The sequence below is a fragment of the Daktulosphaira vitifoliae genome, unplaced genomic scaffold (genome assembly GCF_025091365.1).
Source record: "Daktulosphaira vitifoliae isolate Bord-2020 unplaced genomic scaffold, ASM2509136v1 Scaffold_1, whole genome shotgun sequence".
NCBI classification, from domain to species: Eukaryota; Metazoa; Arthropoda; class Insecta; order Hemiptera; family Phylloxeridae; genus Daktulosphaira; species Daktulosphaira vitifoliae.
This window is the reverse complement of record NW_026099572.1, coordinates 81,335,610-81,354,625: the sequence shown is the minus strand read 5'-3', so window position 1 is coordinate 81,354,625 and position 19,016 is coordinate 81,335,610. Positions and strand designations below refer to the sequence as shown.

General features: G+C 26.4%; 2 protein-coding genes across 3 annotated transcripts in view; both read left to right on the top strand.

The window, feature by feature from the left end:
* The window catches only part of LOC126895031 (uncharacterized), a 12,967-nt gene extending 7,490 nt beyond the window's left edge, over window positions 1–5,477 (top strand). For both annotated transcript variants that reach the window (XM_050666485.1, XM_050666484.1), the window contains exons 4-6: window positions 1,844–1,861; window positions 2,024–2,194; window positions 5,164–5,477. In XM_050666485.1, coding sequence (XP_050522442.1) covers window positions 1,844–1,861; window positions 2,024–2,194; window positions 5,164–5,408 — 434 coding nt within the window. In that variant the 3' untranslated portion in view covers window positions 5,409–5,477. The remainder of the gene's footprint in view (window positions 1–1,843; window positions 1,862–2,023; window positions 2,195–5,163) is intronic.
* A 1,275-nt stretch (window positions 5,478–6,752) lies between these two features.
* Window positions 6,753–7,961, top strand: LOC126895803 (uncharacterized). Its single transcript, XM_050668049.1, has 2 exons — window positions 6,753–6,846; window positions 6,911–7,961. Exon 2 carries the CDS (start codon window positions 7,134–7,136, stop codon window positions 7,959–7,961), a length of 828 nt encoding a protein of 275 aa, XP_050524006.1. The 5' UTR covers window positions 6,753–6,846; window positions 6,911–7,133.
* Window positions 7,962–19,016: the final 11,055 nt, after the last annotated feature.

The following is a 19,016-nucleotide window of genomic DNA, read 5'->3' as shown; positions in this document are numbered from 1 at the left end:
TGAGTGTTCGTAGGCAAATGGATTGAAAGGATTGGATTTTTTGGATGTTGGATGGAGCGGCACAGCCCCAGATTTGAATACCATAAAACCATAGTGGAAAGAGAAGAGTTTTATAGATGAGTGTTTTTAGCTTTAGATTAAGTTTGGAACGTAAGAGAGGGCGAAGTAGATGGAGTCGGGTGTTTAGTTGTTTTCTTTTTTCAGTCGTTTGTCAAAAATGAGGCCTAAGTATTTTACCTTATTATTTTGGGGGAGTAAAGTGTTGTAGAGTTTGACTGGTGGACAGATGTCTGGTCGAAGAGAAAAGATGATGTGGTTTGATTTGGTTGTATTTACTTTAATTTTCCATTCGGTAAACCATTTTTCTAAAAGATTGAGGTGGTTTTGGAGTTTGAAATTTGTTATTAAGTGATCAGCGTCTGATGCTAATATGCTTGTATCGTCCGCAAAAGTATTTAAGATTGTGAAGTTTGATGTAGGTATATCAGCTGTGTATATTAAGTATAAAAGGGGGGATAGGTCACTGCCTTGGGGAACTCCGGCGTTTATAGTGAAATGGTTAGAAAGTGTGTTATTTATATTTACTTGGAAAGAACGTTGGTCTAGGTAAGATTTTAATATTAAGTAGTATGGTGTTGGAAAGTTTAATTTTAGCTTGTGGAGTAACCCTTCGTGCCATACCTTATCGAAAGCTTGGGATATGTCTAAAAAGACACCTGAACAGTATTTTTTTTGTTCAAGAGATGAGGAAATAGCATCGGTGATACGATGGAGTGGGTGTATTGTAGAGTGATTTGCATGGAATCCGAATTGAGAGTGGGGGATGAAAATTAAAGCTTATGTAATATACTTTAATTTAAAAAAAAAAATTTTACCTCTGGACTTGTATTCATGGTGAAAATGGTTATCAAATGCTATTTTTGTGTGAAAATTCTCGATTTTATAATTTATATTTTTTACTTTATAATGCTATAACTTATTGAAAAGTGCATGGATCCACACAATTTTTTCCTGAGAAATTTTTATTTTTTAATAAACCCTTTTTCGTTTGACATACTTTATCTTAATCGGTATATTAATAAGGAACCAGCAGATCATGTAGCTTTTGGAATAAAACACCAATTTTTTTAAAATTTAACACTATCTAAAGATTTGCATCGAAGCGTTTTTTTTGATAGTGATTTTAATCACTGTCAGATATCATAATACTTGATCCAATTATACCACGACACCACTGTGCCGCGACCCCCCTGTGCTGGGTTTTTTTAGTTTTAATTTCAATTGAAAATAATTTTTTATTTGAACAAGATAATATTTACGATTATCTTTACTCATTATTAAAATACACTTATGGAAACACTCACATTTATTTTATATATTGTATATATTACTGAAATTGCCTAAATAGTAGTTCAGCAAAAATAATTGAAAATTTTTTTTTTCTTAAAGAAAATAGACTTTAATTACTTTATTTTTTTTGAGTGGATAAAATTAATATATATACCCACTAATTATTATTTTTCCTAATTAAAAATATCATTATTAAATTAGCAACTTAAAAGTCTATACAAAAAAGAAATAGAGATAATTATTTGACTAATTATTAATTAATAATATAATGATATCAACTAGAGCAATGAGATATTATGAAGAGTATGCGTCAATTATACAACTAAAAAATAATACATACCATCCTTGACATTAAAGGATAATTGAATAATTTTAATCGATAATTTATGTCTTTTTTAAATTAAATCCAGTAACTGCATGAAGAATAAAATTACTAAATGAATTTATCTTAAGACAAAAACGAAAATGCTGATAAATTATTTATTTATTTTAGTTTCACCATACAATAAAGGTAAGTTTTAAAAATTTCTAATAGTTATAAAAAGTAGCACTTTTTAAAAATAATATTGCCATTTATATCTTTTAATATTTTTATATGGTATTTCGTATTTAAAAAAATAAATTTATTCTAAACAATAATATAGAAACATTTGATATCAGTTACTATTTTTAGATGGAACAGTAAAATGTCCGATTTGCTTGACAAAATCCAAATTACATGTTCTTTTGAACAAGTGTCTCCACTCTTTTTGTAAAGGTTGTATTGATATACTAGTATATAGAAATGAAAATAAATGTCCACTTTGTAGAGCAAAATTTAGCCATTACATTGACGAAGTCGAAGGTATTATAACAAAATAAATCGAAAATATTTTTATAATGGTGTATGACTAATAAAGTTATTGATGATTAGCAAAGCTGCATCTAGAGTGGCTGGCAAAGGGTGCAGGTATCTTAAATGGTAGATTTTAAGAGCAACTGTAAAATTTGAATGTATATTATAAATTTGAGGACTTCTATTTTTAAATAATGTAATAAAAAATGATCTATGCATAAAAAATTGAAAACAATTTTCTATAAATTAAAGAATTTCTAAATACTGTCCTAATGAATAGTCAAAGATAATAAAACATACTGTTATCTCTCATTACTGTCACTGAACATTTTTAGTTGGTAACGCAATACAAGTTACAATTCTAATCGTGTAGTATTACTGCTGGAGTTATTATCTCAGTCGGTGTTCATGATGCTACATAAAGTAGAGTTGTTTATTAATAGGTTTGGTAGCATAAGTAATGGAGACTTTAGTCTTTTAGTCCTGGATAAACTTTATCAATGATTTCACACTGATTAAACCAATAAAATTATACATTTTTTAGCAAATCACTGAACACGTATCAGAGTATACAACTAATGTATTTCCACTTTAATATCATAGGAACTGAATTTATATGAAATAGTAAAATATTGTACATGTATCTATAAACCCAACTCAAATTGATCCAGATTAAATTAATAATAATAACTGTAATATATATATATATACTTCCATGTTAATGACACTAAATTTACTATTATAGCTATTTCCTTATTANTACTTCCATGTTAATGACACTAAATTTACTATTATAGCCATTTCCTTATTATACACCCAGAGAAAAACCTCGATCTATATAATAAATTCATTGTTCAATTTGATAAATATATCGTTACTATTGAATCAATGATATATTTATCAATATGATATTTTTTTTTCTTGTCTTGAACAATAATTATTTATAAGAATAGTTATTTTGTTCGTATTAATAAAACATTATCATAAACCCTTGATAAAATTTCTCTTTCAATTTTGATTGAGGTTTTTCTTTGGGTGTACAGAGTATTTTTTAAACATTATTTAAACGATTTTTTGTAAATTTTTTTCTTGGGGGATTTGTAAATTAAACATGTATTCCTATTTATGTTATATAGATTATAGGTCCATTACTTATATCTTATAGGGTTGTCAGTTGTATTATTTTCGATGGCAATATTTATATTTAACTGGCTTATAAAAAGGAAAATGATCTAATTACAAGTATTACTGATCAATAACATGGTTTTGTCTAATACTTAAAAAATTATTAAAAATTAAAAATATAGATTAGATTTAAAAAAAGGATGTTGCTATTTACATTATAAGTCATTTTTCGGCTGTTTTCTCCTTCAAACAAGGTACTAAAGTTGACATCGACCAATCCTTTCCTTAACTAGTATAATTGATAATTCATTAGCCAATAAAATATGTATGATGCTTTAAAAAAAAATTGAATTTACACATCTGTAATACATATGAGATAAACATGAAAAATATTTATAACAGATACATGGAAATACATGTAAAGCAAGGTCTTGGACACTCTAATTGTATACAAAAATTGGTAGCAATTTTATTTTAAGTAATGTTATCATTTTTGTGAAAGTGATAAAAAATAAATTTTTTTTTATTTTGTTAATATGTAGATTTATCCAACAGTTTTATTATTTAATTATTCGTAATCTTTATATAAAAAACACATAATATTGAAATACGAAAGTTTTAAATTTATCAAAAAAACTTTTTCAATTATTATTCAATTTTAGGGCAACGTTTTTTTAGCAATTTGGACATACTGATTAATCTGCATTATAATGTACGATTGATTTAATCACCTTCCTTTATTGGCTAATGAAAATTTTTATTAGTGTCCATTATGTATGAAATGTAAAGTAACTATCAAAAGCCAAAAATATCAAACATTTATTATTTTTAGAGAAGTGAGCTAACTGCATTAAAAGAATCATCTTGATACAAAATATGTGAATAGATACTTTAGTAAATTGATCTCCGTTGTACAAATCGATCTATGCAGTTAATAATTTATTTCAACCGAACGAGATAGATTGTATAATATTTATTAGCAATTAATTAATTTTTAGGACAATTTTTTAAATTGGAAACATATTTATTTAGTTGACCTTAAGATAAGAAAATTATCTGATTAAGAAAATTACTGTTATTAATATACCTTGACGCCACGAAGAGTGTGGTTGGGAAATAATAAGTAATAAAAATAGCAGCACCTTCTCCTCAAAACAATTCTTAGGTTAAAATTTTTATTAACTTCCCTAATACTATCTTAACAGTTATCGGACAATCATTTTTTTAATAAAATTATTTATATTTTTTAAAAGCTAATTAAATGCATATTTTTCGATCAAAAAAATAACTTGATATCCTTAATAGTCATAAGGGAAATAAAAGTCCCTATTGACCGATGTCAATTTCTTGTTTGAGCATTATTGGAATGATATAATTTTATTACATTCAATAGTATCAAATACACATAGTGTCCTTAGCCTAATAGACATAGTCAATCCAGTAGTGTCAGATTTCAGTCTTCTCCTTTCCTTCTAGATCTAAAGTATGAACTTAATAAATAGATACAATTATAAAACGTTAGATTTGTCATTTACATTCAAATTACACTATGCTCTAGTGTGATAGAACCTCGGCTAGTGGTGAATTCAACTTTGTTGAATTTATGTGTCCTCATTGGTGAAAACCTTACGGGTAGAAGCCAATAAACGTCACAACATACTTAAAGTTATTTATATCATTATTAATAAAATAAAGAACTGAAAAAATTAATGTTCTAAAATTTATTTGATATATTTATATAAAACTTTAATATGTTATATAATTTACTTTTTAATAAATTTAAGAATCTATGCTTGCTTGAAAATATTAGACTATAGTACTAAGAAAGTACTAAATGCTTATAAATATTTTAGGTAATATAATTAGTACGTATAGTTTGATTGAATATTATGCTGCAGCACATTACCTGGATGTATGTATTTTCTTGTTCACGAGAGAAGGTGAATGGATGTTCTTTGACAAAATCAGGCCTAATTACTCTGAAGAATATATGGACAACAAAAAGTGTATTTATCTCTTCCAACATAAGCATGAGAACATTGGCGTTGTCGTAGATATAAACGAGCTATCTTTGTTTAGAGACTTTATAATGTTTTAAAAATATTTAAAGAAGATAAATGTATTATTAAAATGTCTTTATTTTAAATAATAACAATAAATAATTTGATTAAAGTAAAAAAAAAAATTTATTGTTTAATTTATCTTTGACCATTACGTTATTCCAAAATAATAATTAAAAAAAAAATTAGATTTTTAAGTAGCAATTATTTTAGGTTCAATGCGTAGCTGTAAATTTATTACTTTTACCATGAAATGTTTTTTTTAGCTTCGGTGCGAAGCTGAAAAGATATTAATTTTACCATGATGTGTTTATTTATTTTTTTTTTGTCTGTCACTACATTTTCTCAGCTCACTGGATTGATTTCTTTCAACAATACGTCAAAAGATCACAAATCATATCTAATTGAAGACATTACCTTTAAAAATTGAAAAATTTTCTCTCGTTCCCCGCATATAGGGGAAATCTCCGAAAAAATAAAAATTTTTAAAATCGGTAGATGTCATTTTTTTCACTTTTTTTTCTTAAAACTTCCATAATTTTTTCAAAAATAAACGAAACAACATGAATGTTTTAATACTAAAACCTTAGATATTTCCCTTTTGTTTGATATCATTTTTTTGAATGCCAACACTTAACCTGCCCATTGGGGAGGGTTTTAAAATAGCAACTTTTTTACAAAAACTAACTTTTTCAACTTAAATTTTAATTTAAATTAAATTTTGAAAATGTTCCGGAAATACTGCGTCCTTTAAACATATATCAAATAAAAGCTCATTTTATGTACTATAATATGAAAAAAAAGAATTTGTCCCGACACTTTATCATCTGCATGTAAACGGTTGCCGTAGTTAAAAAAACACTATATTTGTTATTATGTCTACCTCGAGTGAAGTAAGTCCTCACAGTATGTTGGTTCTCTGTTAATATGTCGTCGAATAAAAAGATAGAGTTTTTTAGAAGATTTTCTGGAGCGGGGATCTGGTCAGCTTGATCGAATGTGAACATATTCATCCCATTTATACCTCCTATAATATCATTTAACATTCNCATATTCATCCCATCTATACCTCCAATAATATCATTTAACATTCGATACTTCGGTTGATCACAAGTTTTTGAATAAAGATAAATATTTTCAAATTTTAATCCGTTTTCACTTGTAAGTAAAGAAAATACCGCATTGGTTTTTCCCCCGCCGGAGGGGGCCAGAATAAGAACTCGTAATGAGTTTGGGAAAAAATCACCGTGTTTAGATTTTATGTTGTTATAACTTTGAGGTAGATCAAAATTAGGAACGGAAATTTTTTTTTCTTGCGGGGTTAACTTCATTCTTTTTACTATAAATACGAACGTCTTTAACTTGCCCAGGTCAAAAGATGTCTACACGTCAAGTGACTAAGAACAATAGAGGAGGTTCGCTTTTGAACAGCCTTATAAATAATTTACCAACAGAAATTCATATTCCAGGGTATCAGTAAGTATAATTTTTTTAATATTAGTAATTTATATGTAGTTATGAATATTTATTTATTTTAAAGGTTTGCTGGACCGGGCACTAAGTTAGCGTAACGCCTTGCACTCGGGCAAACCGGAATAAATAAAGTAGACTCTTTGTGCTTAAAACACGATATAGCCCTGCACAAACTAAGGAACCCTGGTGTTGCTACAACTTTGAAAGGTCTGTGTTCTTATACTACATCTGAAATAAATGCGCTTAGCGCTATCGGGTTTGACGGCTCTACATTTACCAATACTAATTTTATGAGTAATGACTATTTCTCAGTGTGTATACCGCTAAGACATTTATTTGGTTTTTGCGAAGATTATAAGCGTATACTTATGAATTGCTCACAACAATTAATACTTAATAGAGCATCAAATGATATGGATGCGTTACAGATATTTGAAACTGATAATACAAAGGCCATAGAGTTATCAAAGACTAAAATAATTCTAAATAAGGTTTTATGGAAAATGCCAATGATTAAAGTAGCTAACAAAGAAAAATTACGATTAATGAAGGTAATAGATAGTCATAAATCTATTAAATGCCCTTTTAGAACATGGGAACTGGCAGAGTACCCGTTTTTACCTACGAATACTCGGCATTCATGGTCTGTACGAACATGTAATAATTTAGAGAAACCTAGATATGTTATTATAGGATTTCAAACAGACCGTAAAAATACAGGATCAAAGTCTATGGCTGTTTTTGATCATTGCAATTTGACAAATCTTAAAGTATATCTAAACACACAAGTTTATCCATATGAAGATTTTAGAGCTGACTATCCGAATAACCTTTATTCTTTATTTTACAACTCATACATACAATTTCAACGAACATATTACGATAGAGATTGGGCTTCACCATTACTTAACCATTCAAAATTCAAAGATATAATGCCTGTTGCTGTTATTGATATGAGTCGACAGGATGATGATATAAAAATTAACTCTGGTTTGGATTTAAGATTAGAATTTGAATTTTCCAATGCGGTTCCAGAGAAGACTACCGCTTATTGTTTAGTAATTCATGATCAAATAATCATATATAACCCGTTTTCGGGTGATGTTAGAAAATTATAAATAATAATAATAATTTTATTAATATCATTGTATATATATAAATATATATTGTATTTTATATTTTTTTAAATAATAATAATAATAAAAAAAAATTTTTGAAAAAAAAATTGTTTTTTCATTTATTAGTAAAAAATAAAAAGTAATGTTATTATATTGTAAGATAATTAAAACATTTTACAATGTACTAACACATACTAGAACANAATAATAAAAAAAATTTTTGAAAAAAAAATTGTTTTATCATTTATTAGTAAAAAATAAAAAGTAATGTTATTATATTGTAAGATAATTAAAACATTTTACAATGTACTAACACACATACTAGAACATATATTATTAATAAAACTTAAATAAATAAATAACTACGTTTTTGAATAATATAAAAAATATATTTGAAAAATGATTTATGTATATACATATTATAAGAAAATAAAGTAAAATTAATCAAAGCTTAATTTACGAAAAACCGATCTTGTACTACAAGATGGAGAAAGTTTACGTTTGCGAGGTGTTAGTGAATATGTAATAAACAAAAAGAAAGACCGGTTGGAGTGTAGGTATGTAGTCTTGTAATAAATAAAATGGCTATAATAAGGTGGCGAAGGAATGTTGTTGAGTGTGTTTGGGGCTCGGGGTGTGAAAGGGAAGAAATGTATTGAAATGTAACACAGGTGGCCAATAAGGAAATAATAATCGTAGCAGGCGTAGTGTAAAAAGGATGGGTACCAATTAAAAAAAAAAAAATAATTATCACTATAATACATCAATAATATATATGTATATATATGTGTTTAAACATTAGTGTTTGAAATAAATTATATTTCAAATTCTAACGTTTAATTTTTTTCTCACCTTATTTTGTATAATTTGATTTTTGTAAACTTCTTTTGCTATATAGTCATCTGCATGCATCAATATTTGTTGCGTGAAATCTGGTTCATTGGCATTTATATTTATACAAGACGGAAATTTTTCATGATTACGAATAAATTTTTTTATTGAATTTTCTGATAATTCCTCTATTTTTTGCTGCGAAAAATAACTAATTATAGTTTCGACTTGTGATTTAATAATTTTTTGCCTATATGATAATTTTTGTATAACAGATTCATGAATAACAAATTCTAGTTCTTGAAGTTTAAGTACGTTTCTCGCAGTTAGTAAAATTCTCGAGTTTTTAACAACTCTTGATTGAAGTATTATAACATTTTCTGTTCTATAAAACGCTTTTGAGATAACAACATCCGGATCCTCATTTATTAACACAAATTCGGACTTAATAGGTACAGTCGATAAAACATTAGACAGCAACTGCCCCATGTATCCGAATAAACGATTAATAAACCCCTCATTAATGCATATATGTCTCCAAGGTGTGACAATATGTGCTTTAATTTGTAGTGTAATAGAATCAAATCCAATTTGAATTAACTTACGTTCTCTGAAATCAATGTTGAATGATGTAACGTCCAATAATTCGGAAGGTGGATTTGGCGGTGTGTATTTTGGCCATCTATTCAGTATCTTTCCGAAGTCATTTTTTCTTATGTACGAGACCGGATAGTCCATGTTAGAAGAGTTTCTGTAAGATGTGAACATGTTCATGTTGCTGACTCGATGTTGACTGTGTTAAACTGTAAAACTTATATCGAGTAATGAAGTATTTTACTCTATTTTATAGCTCATAGAGAGATTCTAACTGAATCACTCAACCAATGAAATTATTATATATTTTTTTAATTTTAGTAGGGATGAAAACACCCACACATAAATGTTTTTAACAGGTTAAGACCCCCCCCTCGATTCGATATTGATGATTTTTTTAACCTTCTAAGAAGTTTATTGATAAATAACGAACCCCATATAGAGAGATATTCAGAAATCTCTATAAGGGTGGGGGGGACCCATTATATATTAAAAATATGAACACCTGTATTAGCCAGTAAAAACCAAATTCGATTCGGTCAATTCTCTATTTTAACCTTCCAAGAAGTTTATTCATATATAACGAACTCTATAGAGATATTGAAAAATCTCAATATGAGGTAAAAACCAATATCTTTCAAGTATCTTAACCGGTAGAAACCATATTCAATTCGGTTAATACCATAGTTAATTTTTCAACGGGTGTAAATCATGTTTGAATAATATTACACATAAACTGTGTAAAACTTATAACTTTTAAATAAAATATACGTTTTTCAGTTTAAACTTAAAATATTCGTTAAGATGTAATTATTATAATAACCTATAGTATTACACCAATCCTAATAGTAAAAATTTTATATACCAGATAATATTTAGTATATATATATATGAGATAAAATAAAATTTAATTTTGAATATTACACTACATTTTTTGTTTGAATAATAATTTTTAATCTGACTAAGTGTAATCATTAAGAGATAAATAATATTATTATTATTATTATTAATACATAATATTAGTGATTATATATATATATATTATATGTTATAAATATTAGAGTATTTCTATACCTAACTATAACCGTTGATTTTTTTTAGTATCCAAACAATGAGTTTGACAATGAAAAAAAAACGTTAACATCATTTGATTTAATTCTATTGACTTCAATAGGCTACACGGGTATTCAATAATATAATAAATTATTATTATCAGATAATAATAATTTTTACACAAAAAATCACCAAAAACCCAGTGAAATACATACGTATTTAACAATTTTCAATCAATTCGTTTTAAAAATCTCTAATAATAATAATAATTTAAAAACACTGTTATCATATTCATGATTATTAAATTAACACACAACGGTACAAAATTAGTATATAAAACGTTTTATCAAGAATAGTTGTGACGTCATGTATGTAACAATGCATACTATCGTCATCACCACCATCGCCGCCCGCGAAAGAATTTTCTAGATGATGCTTATTGTGTTAGAAAATTATATATTTAATAATCAGCTAATCTACCATCAGGCTATTTTGTTAGTAAAAAGAAAAATATACTACTTCACTAGACCTAATTTTTTCAATGATACGTCAAATAATTCATTTAAGTTTATGATATTTAAGTTAATGATTAGTTTAAGTTATTACTCTTAAAAATCAAAAAAATATTCCTTATTAAAATAAAAAGTAGCTTAACCAGCTTTTTCCATACAAACAATTAAAATCATTAATTTTTAATATTCTTAAAGTATTTATTGTCGAATTAGATTTGATATGGTAAAAGTATTCAACTACAATAATTTTACTTTATAATTTATTAATTTTTTAACTCTATTTGTGTGTGCTACTACCAGTCTATAATATGCCAAATTTTTTTGTAATATGTTTATATATAAATCATTTCTAAAAAAAATGATTATTTTTACAAATATATTCAAATTTTATAATACGCTAAATTGAGTAAATCTTTTTAATAACTTTGTTATGATAATTTATTTATTTATTGTTTTACATTTAGTTGAAGTAAATCATTAAAATTAATTAAGTTCTGAATATTTCAATTGCAGAATTTTTTTATACACCAAAAGTTATTAGGAAATTATTACTATTCTTTCTATTTCAGTTATCTATTACGATAAAAATGCAAAAAATTCGAATTTTTCTGATAAATGTACTGTAAATAGTAATTATAAAATTTCCTGATTGCATATTAATCTTAAAAATATCATTTTTTTCAATTTAATAATGTCAATTTCAAACTTGCAAGTTACACTATAAGTTATGGTAACAAATTCATTTTTTTTTTATTAAAATTTTCACTTTAAAGGACAAAAAAATGTAGGTTCAAAATGATTACTTTTAACATATTAAAAATCGATAATAATTTGAAAATAATTAATTATAAAAATTATATAATATATAATAAAAAGAATTACTAATCTGGATATAATTAAGGAAATAGGAGTTCATGTTGGGTTGGGTTGATTACATTTTTAACTTTATAATGCTATAACTCATTGAAAAGTGTATGAATCAACATAATTTTTTTATGAGAAATAATATTTTTTAATAATCCCTTTTTCATTCGACATTAATCAGGGTATTAATAAGGAACTAGCAGATCATGTATCATTTGTAATTATCCACCAATTTCTTAGAATTAAACACTATCTACAGATTTGCATCGAAGCGTTTCTTATGATAGTGATTTTAATCACTGTCAGATTAAATCTATACTGGACCCAACTATGCAACGTCCCCACTATGCCGCGAACCCACTGTGTTGGGTTTTTTTTAATTAAAGCTTATGTAATATACTTTAATCATAAAAAACGCTTCGATGCAAATCTTTAGATAGTGTTTAATTTAAAAAATTGGTGGATTATTCCAAAAGCTTTTTAAACTGCTAGTTCTTTATTAATATTCTGATTAAGATAAAGTATGTCGAATGAAAAAGGGATTATTAAAAAATAGTATTTCCCATAAAAAAATTATGTTGATNTTCCCATAAAAAAATTATATTGATCAATACACTTTTCAATAAGTTATAGCATTATAAAGTTAAAAATGTAAAAAATAAAATTGAGAATTTTCACACAATAATAGCATTTGGTAGCCAATTTCACCCTGAAGACAAAATAAAGTCCGAATTTTTTGTTTTCATGACAAAGCATATTACATTACCTTTAATTTAAGATATATATATAAAAGTGTCAGACCTTCCGGAACATTTTCAAAATTTAAGTTAAAAAAATTAATTTTTTGTGAAAAAGTTGTCATTTTAAATCCCCCCTTGTGGGCAGGTTAAGGGTTAAATTTATGAAAAAAATATACNAGTGGCCACGTATTGGGTCATATATAAAAATAAAAAATACCAAATGATAGGTTTGGATTAGGACATAATGCATCTATAAAAAAAATAATTATATTGATCCATAGATCTTTCAAAAATTTATAGCATTATAAAGTTAAAAATATAAAAAAGAATTTTTTTACAAAAATCGTATTTTTTTCATTAACTTTGATGTCTGTTTTCATCATGAAGATAAGATAAAGTCCGAAATTTTTTTTTACCATTATAAAGTATATTACATTAGCTTTAATTTAAGATATATATAAAAGTGTCAGACCTTCCGGAACACTTTCAAAAGTTACGTTGAAAAAGTTCTACTTTCTATATGCATTTTTATGTTTTGAATCCCCCCTGTATTTAGGGAAATGGTCCGATTTAAAAAAACAGTATGTCGAATGAAAGATCTATATAAATACTACTTCTCATAAAAAAATTGTAATGATTCATACATTTTTCAAAAAGTTATAGCATAATAAAGTTAAAAATGGAAAATACAAAATCGAAAATTTTCACACAAAAATAGCATTCGGTAGCCATTTTCACCATGAAGATAAGATAAAGTACGAAATTTTTTTTTTTCATGATAAAGCATATTACATTAGCTTTAATTTAAGATATATATAAAAGTGTCAGACCTTCCGGAACACTTTCAAAAGTTACGTTGAAAATGTTCTACATTCTATATGCATTTTTTAGATTTAAACCCCCCTCGTATATAGGAAAATGGTCCGATTTAAAAAAACAGTATGTCGAATGAAAGATCTATATAAATACTACTTCTCATAAAAAAATTGTAATGATTCATACATTTTTCAAAAAGTTATAGCATAATAAAGTTAAAAATGGAAAATACAAAATCGAAAATTTTNAAAATTGAAAATACAAAATCGAAAATTTTTGCACAAAAATAGCATTTGGTAGCCATTTTCACCATGAAGATAAGATAAAGTCCGAAATTTTTTTTTTTCATGATAAAGCATATTACATTAGCTTTAATTTAAGATATATATAAAAGTGTCAGACCTTCCGGAACATTTTCAAAATTTAAGTTAAAAAAATTAATTTTTTGTGAAAAAGTTGTCATTTTAAATCCCCCCCTGTGGGCAGGTTAAGTGTCAGATATAAAAAAAAAATATACCAAATAATAGGTGATGACATCATGCATTTATAAAAAAAGAATTATATTGATATGTTTATTTCTAAAAGAGTTACGGCAGTTTTTAGTAAAAAAAATTGAAAAAATTTCGAAAATTAGCGATTTTTAAATTTGTAATTTTTTTGGATGTTTCCCCCATTTACGGGGAACGAGGGAAATTTTTTCAATTTTTGAGGGTAATTTCTTCGACTAGATACGATTTGTGATCTTTTGACGTATCATTGAAAGAAATCGGTTCGGTGAGAGCTGAGAAAAAGTGGTAACAGACANTGAGAGCTGAGAGAAAGTGGTAACAGACACAAAAACACATCTTAGTAAAACCAATACCTTCTCAGCTTCGCATCGCAGCTTAAAGCTATTTTTGTATTATAATTTTCGATTTTAAATTTTCAACTTAAAAATGCTATAACTTTTCGAAAAATGTAATTATTAACACAAATTATCTTTTTCTAAACACTTTATAAGTACATCTTTCATTTGACCTAATTTTTTATTAAAATTGGACATTTTCCACTTATATAGGGGTCGTTCAAAACTTGAATCATTGTATAAAAAATAGAAATTTTTCAACTTGATTTTTGGAAATGTTCCGGAAATACTACATCCCTTAAACATATATCAAATGAAAGCTTATTTTATGTACTATAAAATGAAAAAAAAATTTATCCCGACGATCTATCTTCTATGCGCAAATGGCAACCGTATTCAAAAATATGCTATTTTTCTATTAAAATTCTAGGTTTTGTATTTTATTTTATTTTAAAATATGTTATAAGGGCAATACACTGACTTTCATGAATATTTTATNTATGTTATAAGGGCAATACACTGACTTTCATGAATATTTTATAATTTAATTGTCATAGAATAAAGTTCATAAGACATAAGAAACTAAACTTGTTAAATTTTTTTATTTTTTTAAAGTTGAGAAGTAATTTTTCAATTTGAGTTAGCATAAATAACCAATTTTATCGCTAAACGACAACAACGAACAGTCGAATCGTTCATAATTGTGTCTATCATGCTTACGGTAAGAGATTCAAATCCGTCTTTGGCAAATAATGTTTTGCATTTTTTTCGAGTTAGAATAAAATTTTCAAATCATTGGATATTTATCTCATTTAGATTCAATAACTTCAATAAATATAAAGGATCCAATCACTATAGTATCCATTTGCGAAAAGAAATTTATATTTATTTTAATATATTTTGCCGCAGTATATTATCTGGATATATGCATTTTTTTATATATTATAGAAAATGAATGGATGTTTTTTGACAAGAATGGGCTCAATTACTCTGAAGGAGACATGGACGGCCAAAAGTGTATTTATCTTTTCCTAAATAAGTATAATAAACTATTGGAGTTGTCGCTGAAACAGAAGAAAAATCTAATTTTAGAGATAATTTATATTAAAAATGTTTTAAAGATGAAAAAAGTTATTCAGTTAATTGAAAAAAAAATTTATAACTTATTAAGTAGCATTTATTATTTTAGAATAATAACTCTAAACTAGCCTTTCACAATAATCTCTTAATAAAAATACTTTCAAAAAAAATTATTCCTGGTAATTCTACGACACGATTTAAGTGCAAATGGTTTAGAGATCTAACGTATTAAAAAATTATAGATTTAAATTTCGTTACTGTAAACGCACTACATTAACCGATAAACTAACTTAGTGTCTAATTAAATATTTATGAAATCTTTAAACACCTATTATTTACTTACTAAATTGAGGTGAATTTTTTTTATTTTAAATTTTCTGAAGTTAACGTAATTATCAAATATACCACAGTATTGTTCAATAACAAGTAATTATAATTAAAATTTAAATTATGTAAAACTAGACAAATACAATAGGTAATAAGCTAACAAGCTAGTAGTGAATTCAACAAGCAACATGCATCAATATATATTTATGAGTGATTTAATTACAAGCATACTATTATAACTCAATGCTTAGTTTAAAATAGTTTAAGTAATTATAGTTATAAATAGAAATTTGTTCTATTTACAACTAAAATTCTAATATACTTATTTCTATAAATAAATGGTTCCTAAAAATCAAATAGTTACTATCTAATAAAGTATAAAATTGCAAAATATTTCTTAAACTTATAAGTCTAAATACCAGTAAGAACAATCTATTAAGAAATTTTGTGATGTGAGGAACAAGAAGTCATATGTAGAACTAATATACAATTTTGTGAGTTTTGTTTAGTATGATTTTAAATTAAGAAACCAGTTAGTTTCTGAAATGACGAGATAATTTTGAGTTTTTAAGTGATTACAAATTTGAGTATAAACAAAGAATATGAAAAAATTGAATATTAGCCACGTGGTTACTAAAACTTGATTTAAGAATTAAAGTTAGGAAATTTATTGTAAGCAAATTTCCTACAAATTACAATATTTAAGAGTATTACCGTCAAGTTAAATTAAGGGGACTTTATTAAAATAAAAATAAAATAAAATTATTATGACCCAAAGAACCTCGACTATAAATTAAAAAGAAACAAAGAGAGAGAGAATATTAATAAAAAATATTGTTACACCTATACTTTAAATGAGAGAAATGGGATGAACGCTTCGTGCGATCGACTAGCGTCAAATAATAGGGTTTAAATATCATTATTCTAGTTATAAAAAGATTACATGATAATATTATTAGAGATCACTTGTAAGAAAATAGAAAAATAATGTAATTTGTAGCAACACGCTAAAAAAATTAATTCCGCCACTGCCGTAATAATAGCTGTTGTAAGATTTATAGTAACTCAAAATAAAAGGAGAAATTTACTATGAAGATTTTTATTAGTAACCAAAGGATAATTTATTAAAATAATTTATATTTGTTGGTATTATATGAGCATGAGAATAATTGAGTTACTATGATATTTATTGAATAAAGAAAATGATATANGTATTATATGAGCATGAGAATAATTGAGTTACTATAATATTTATTTAATAAAGAAAATGATATAATATAATTTTCTCTCGGGATATGAGTACGAGGGTATATGAGAAGATGTAAAATATAGAAAAACAAAGTGATGTTTGAAAATTTATTAATATAATAATAATTTTAAATAGAAATTATTGTGATTAATTATCACACATAGATCATCAACAACGCCACTCGTACCAGTAGTTATCTAGGCTTGTGCTGACTGTGAGTCGAGTCAATAAAAACCTCGAGTACTATAGGAACCACAAGTGGGTTCTCTATCTTCGCAAGAGAGTCTTTATTAGTATTGACTACACTGGTAACCCACTCAAAGATTAGACTAGGCTAGCTAACTTCGTACAAACGTTATTGATTCTCTTTATTTATTTAGACAATATTTTATTCTAGAGATTACTTTACTTTTTCTGGTTTCCTACTTAATTTATGTACTCATTATATTTACTTTGAATAGGAATTTACCTTAATAATTTCAGGACTAATGTTGAAAGAAATGAATATACTTCAATTTTCTATGTAAAATCGTATTTTGTCAAGCCACTTCTTGCATTCGTTAAAAGTTCATAAGGTGAAGTAGTAGTGAGTGAGATTTACAGTTTTTATGCCCTTTTATATTAAATTTAATTCATCTATCTATGCAAGAAGTGTCACGACCTTTTACTATTATCTGTTTATTACTCAATTTGTGTTATTTATTACATATTATTTTACTTAAAATAGATAATTTGTCACAACTAAAGAATTTCTTATAATTATTACAGTATATTTATATCAATGTATTTTTAGACATATTTCTTGGAATAGTTTAAAGTATTAACATGAATAATATTTTTAATTTGATGACTAATAGGTAATAACATATATACTACTGAATAATGAGTGGTGTATGTATTATAACAGAATTAAGTCCAATGAGTTAGTCGAGTATTTTGCAAATGACATTTAAATAAAGACAAGAATCGGATAGTCCGTTATATAAATAATAAAAATCTATATGAAAATCGAATATAAAAATCAGAATTAAAATTTTGATCATGGTTAAGGTTTCTTCACCGAATCAAACTATCTTTGACATGGTCGCTTTTCAGTCGTGTTCCACACCATAACTTTCCACATGAGGCATCTTATTGTCTGCCGCACGTGGCCTGCCCATTCTATTCTCTTACTACGAATGAATTGGCATATACTTGGATTGTTATTATGTCTTTGTAACTTGTCATTCCTACTTTTTTTGAATATCCCTGAATCCACATGTTGGTTGCATATTTCAACTAGCTTCACGAATTTCTTTGGTATTCTAAAATTCTTTAGTGCAATCCACAGTTATTCTCTGTCTATACTGTCGTACGCTTGCTTAATGTCTACGAACAAAATATGCAGATCTTTATTGTACTCATAAAATTTTTCCATTAGTTGTCTTAATGTAAAAACATGATCGATGGTAGGCTTTTCTCTTCTAAATCAAGTTTGGTATTCTGCTAATATGTCTTCTGCGTATGTTTCTAGTCTTCTGAGTAGCGCCATTGATAGTAGTCTTTTTTCTAATTGTATTATTTACTATCTCTTTATTTCACTTGATTTTCTATCGATGAATTTTGTATTATATTCAAGAGGGCTTCAATGCGTTTTTTAACCGCTTCCATGCATTCATTATTGAACCAACTGTTATTTTTGTTGGATATCGGTTCTATTTTGAGATTTTCTGTAGCGGCGTAGATTACCTTTTTGATATTTGTCCATTTTCTTTCATGATTATCTGTTGTGTTTTCTACCCTTTCATTTATATTTCGAAGTTCATCGGATATTCTTGTCTGATTTCTACTGGATCTTTAAGTCTATCTAAATCTGTTGTATTTGTTTTATTACTACCTTTATTTCTCTTTCAACTTACCGATAGCTTTTCAGTTAGGGTCGCTATTACCAAGTATTGGTCAGTATCACCATCTGCCCCTCAATAGCTTCGAACGTTCTTAAACCATGAACGATGCAATTTATCAATCGTTACGTGATCGATTTGGTTTTTACTGTCGCATCCGGTGATACTCATGTCTGTTTGTAGATATCTTTTCTCTGAGAGTAGGTACTGCTGATAATAATATCACGGGACATCGCCAAACTTATAAAACGTGTTCCATTAT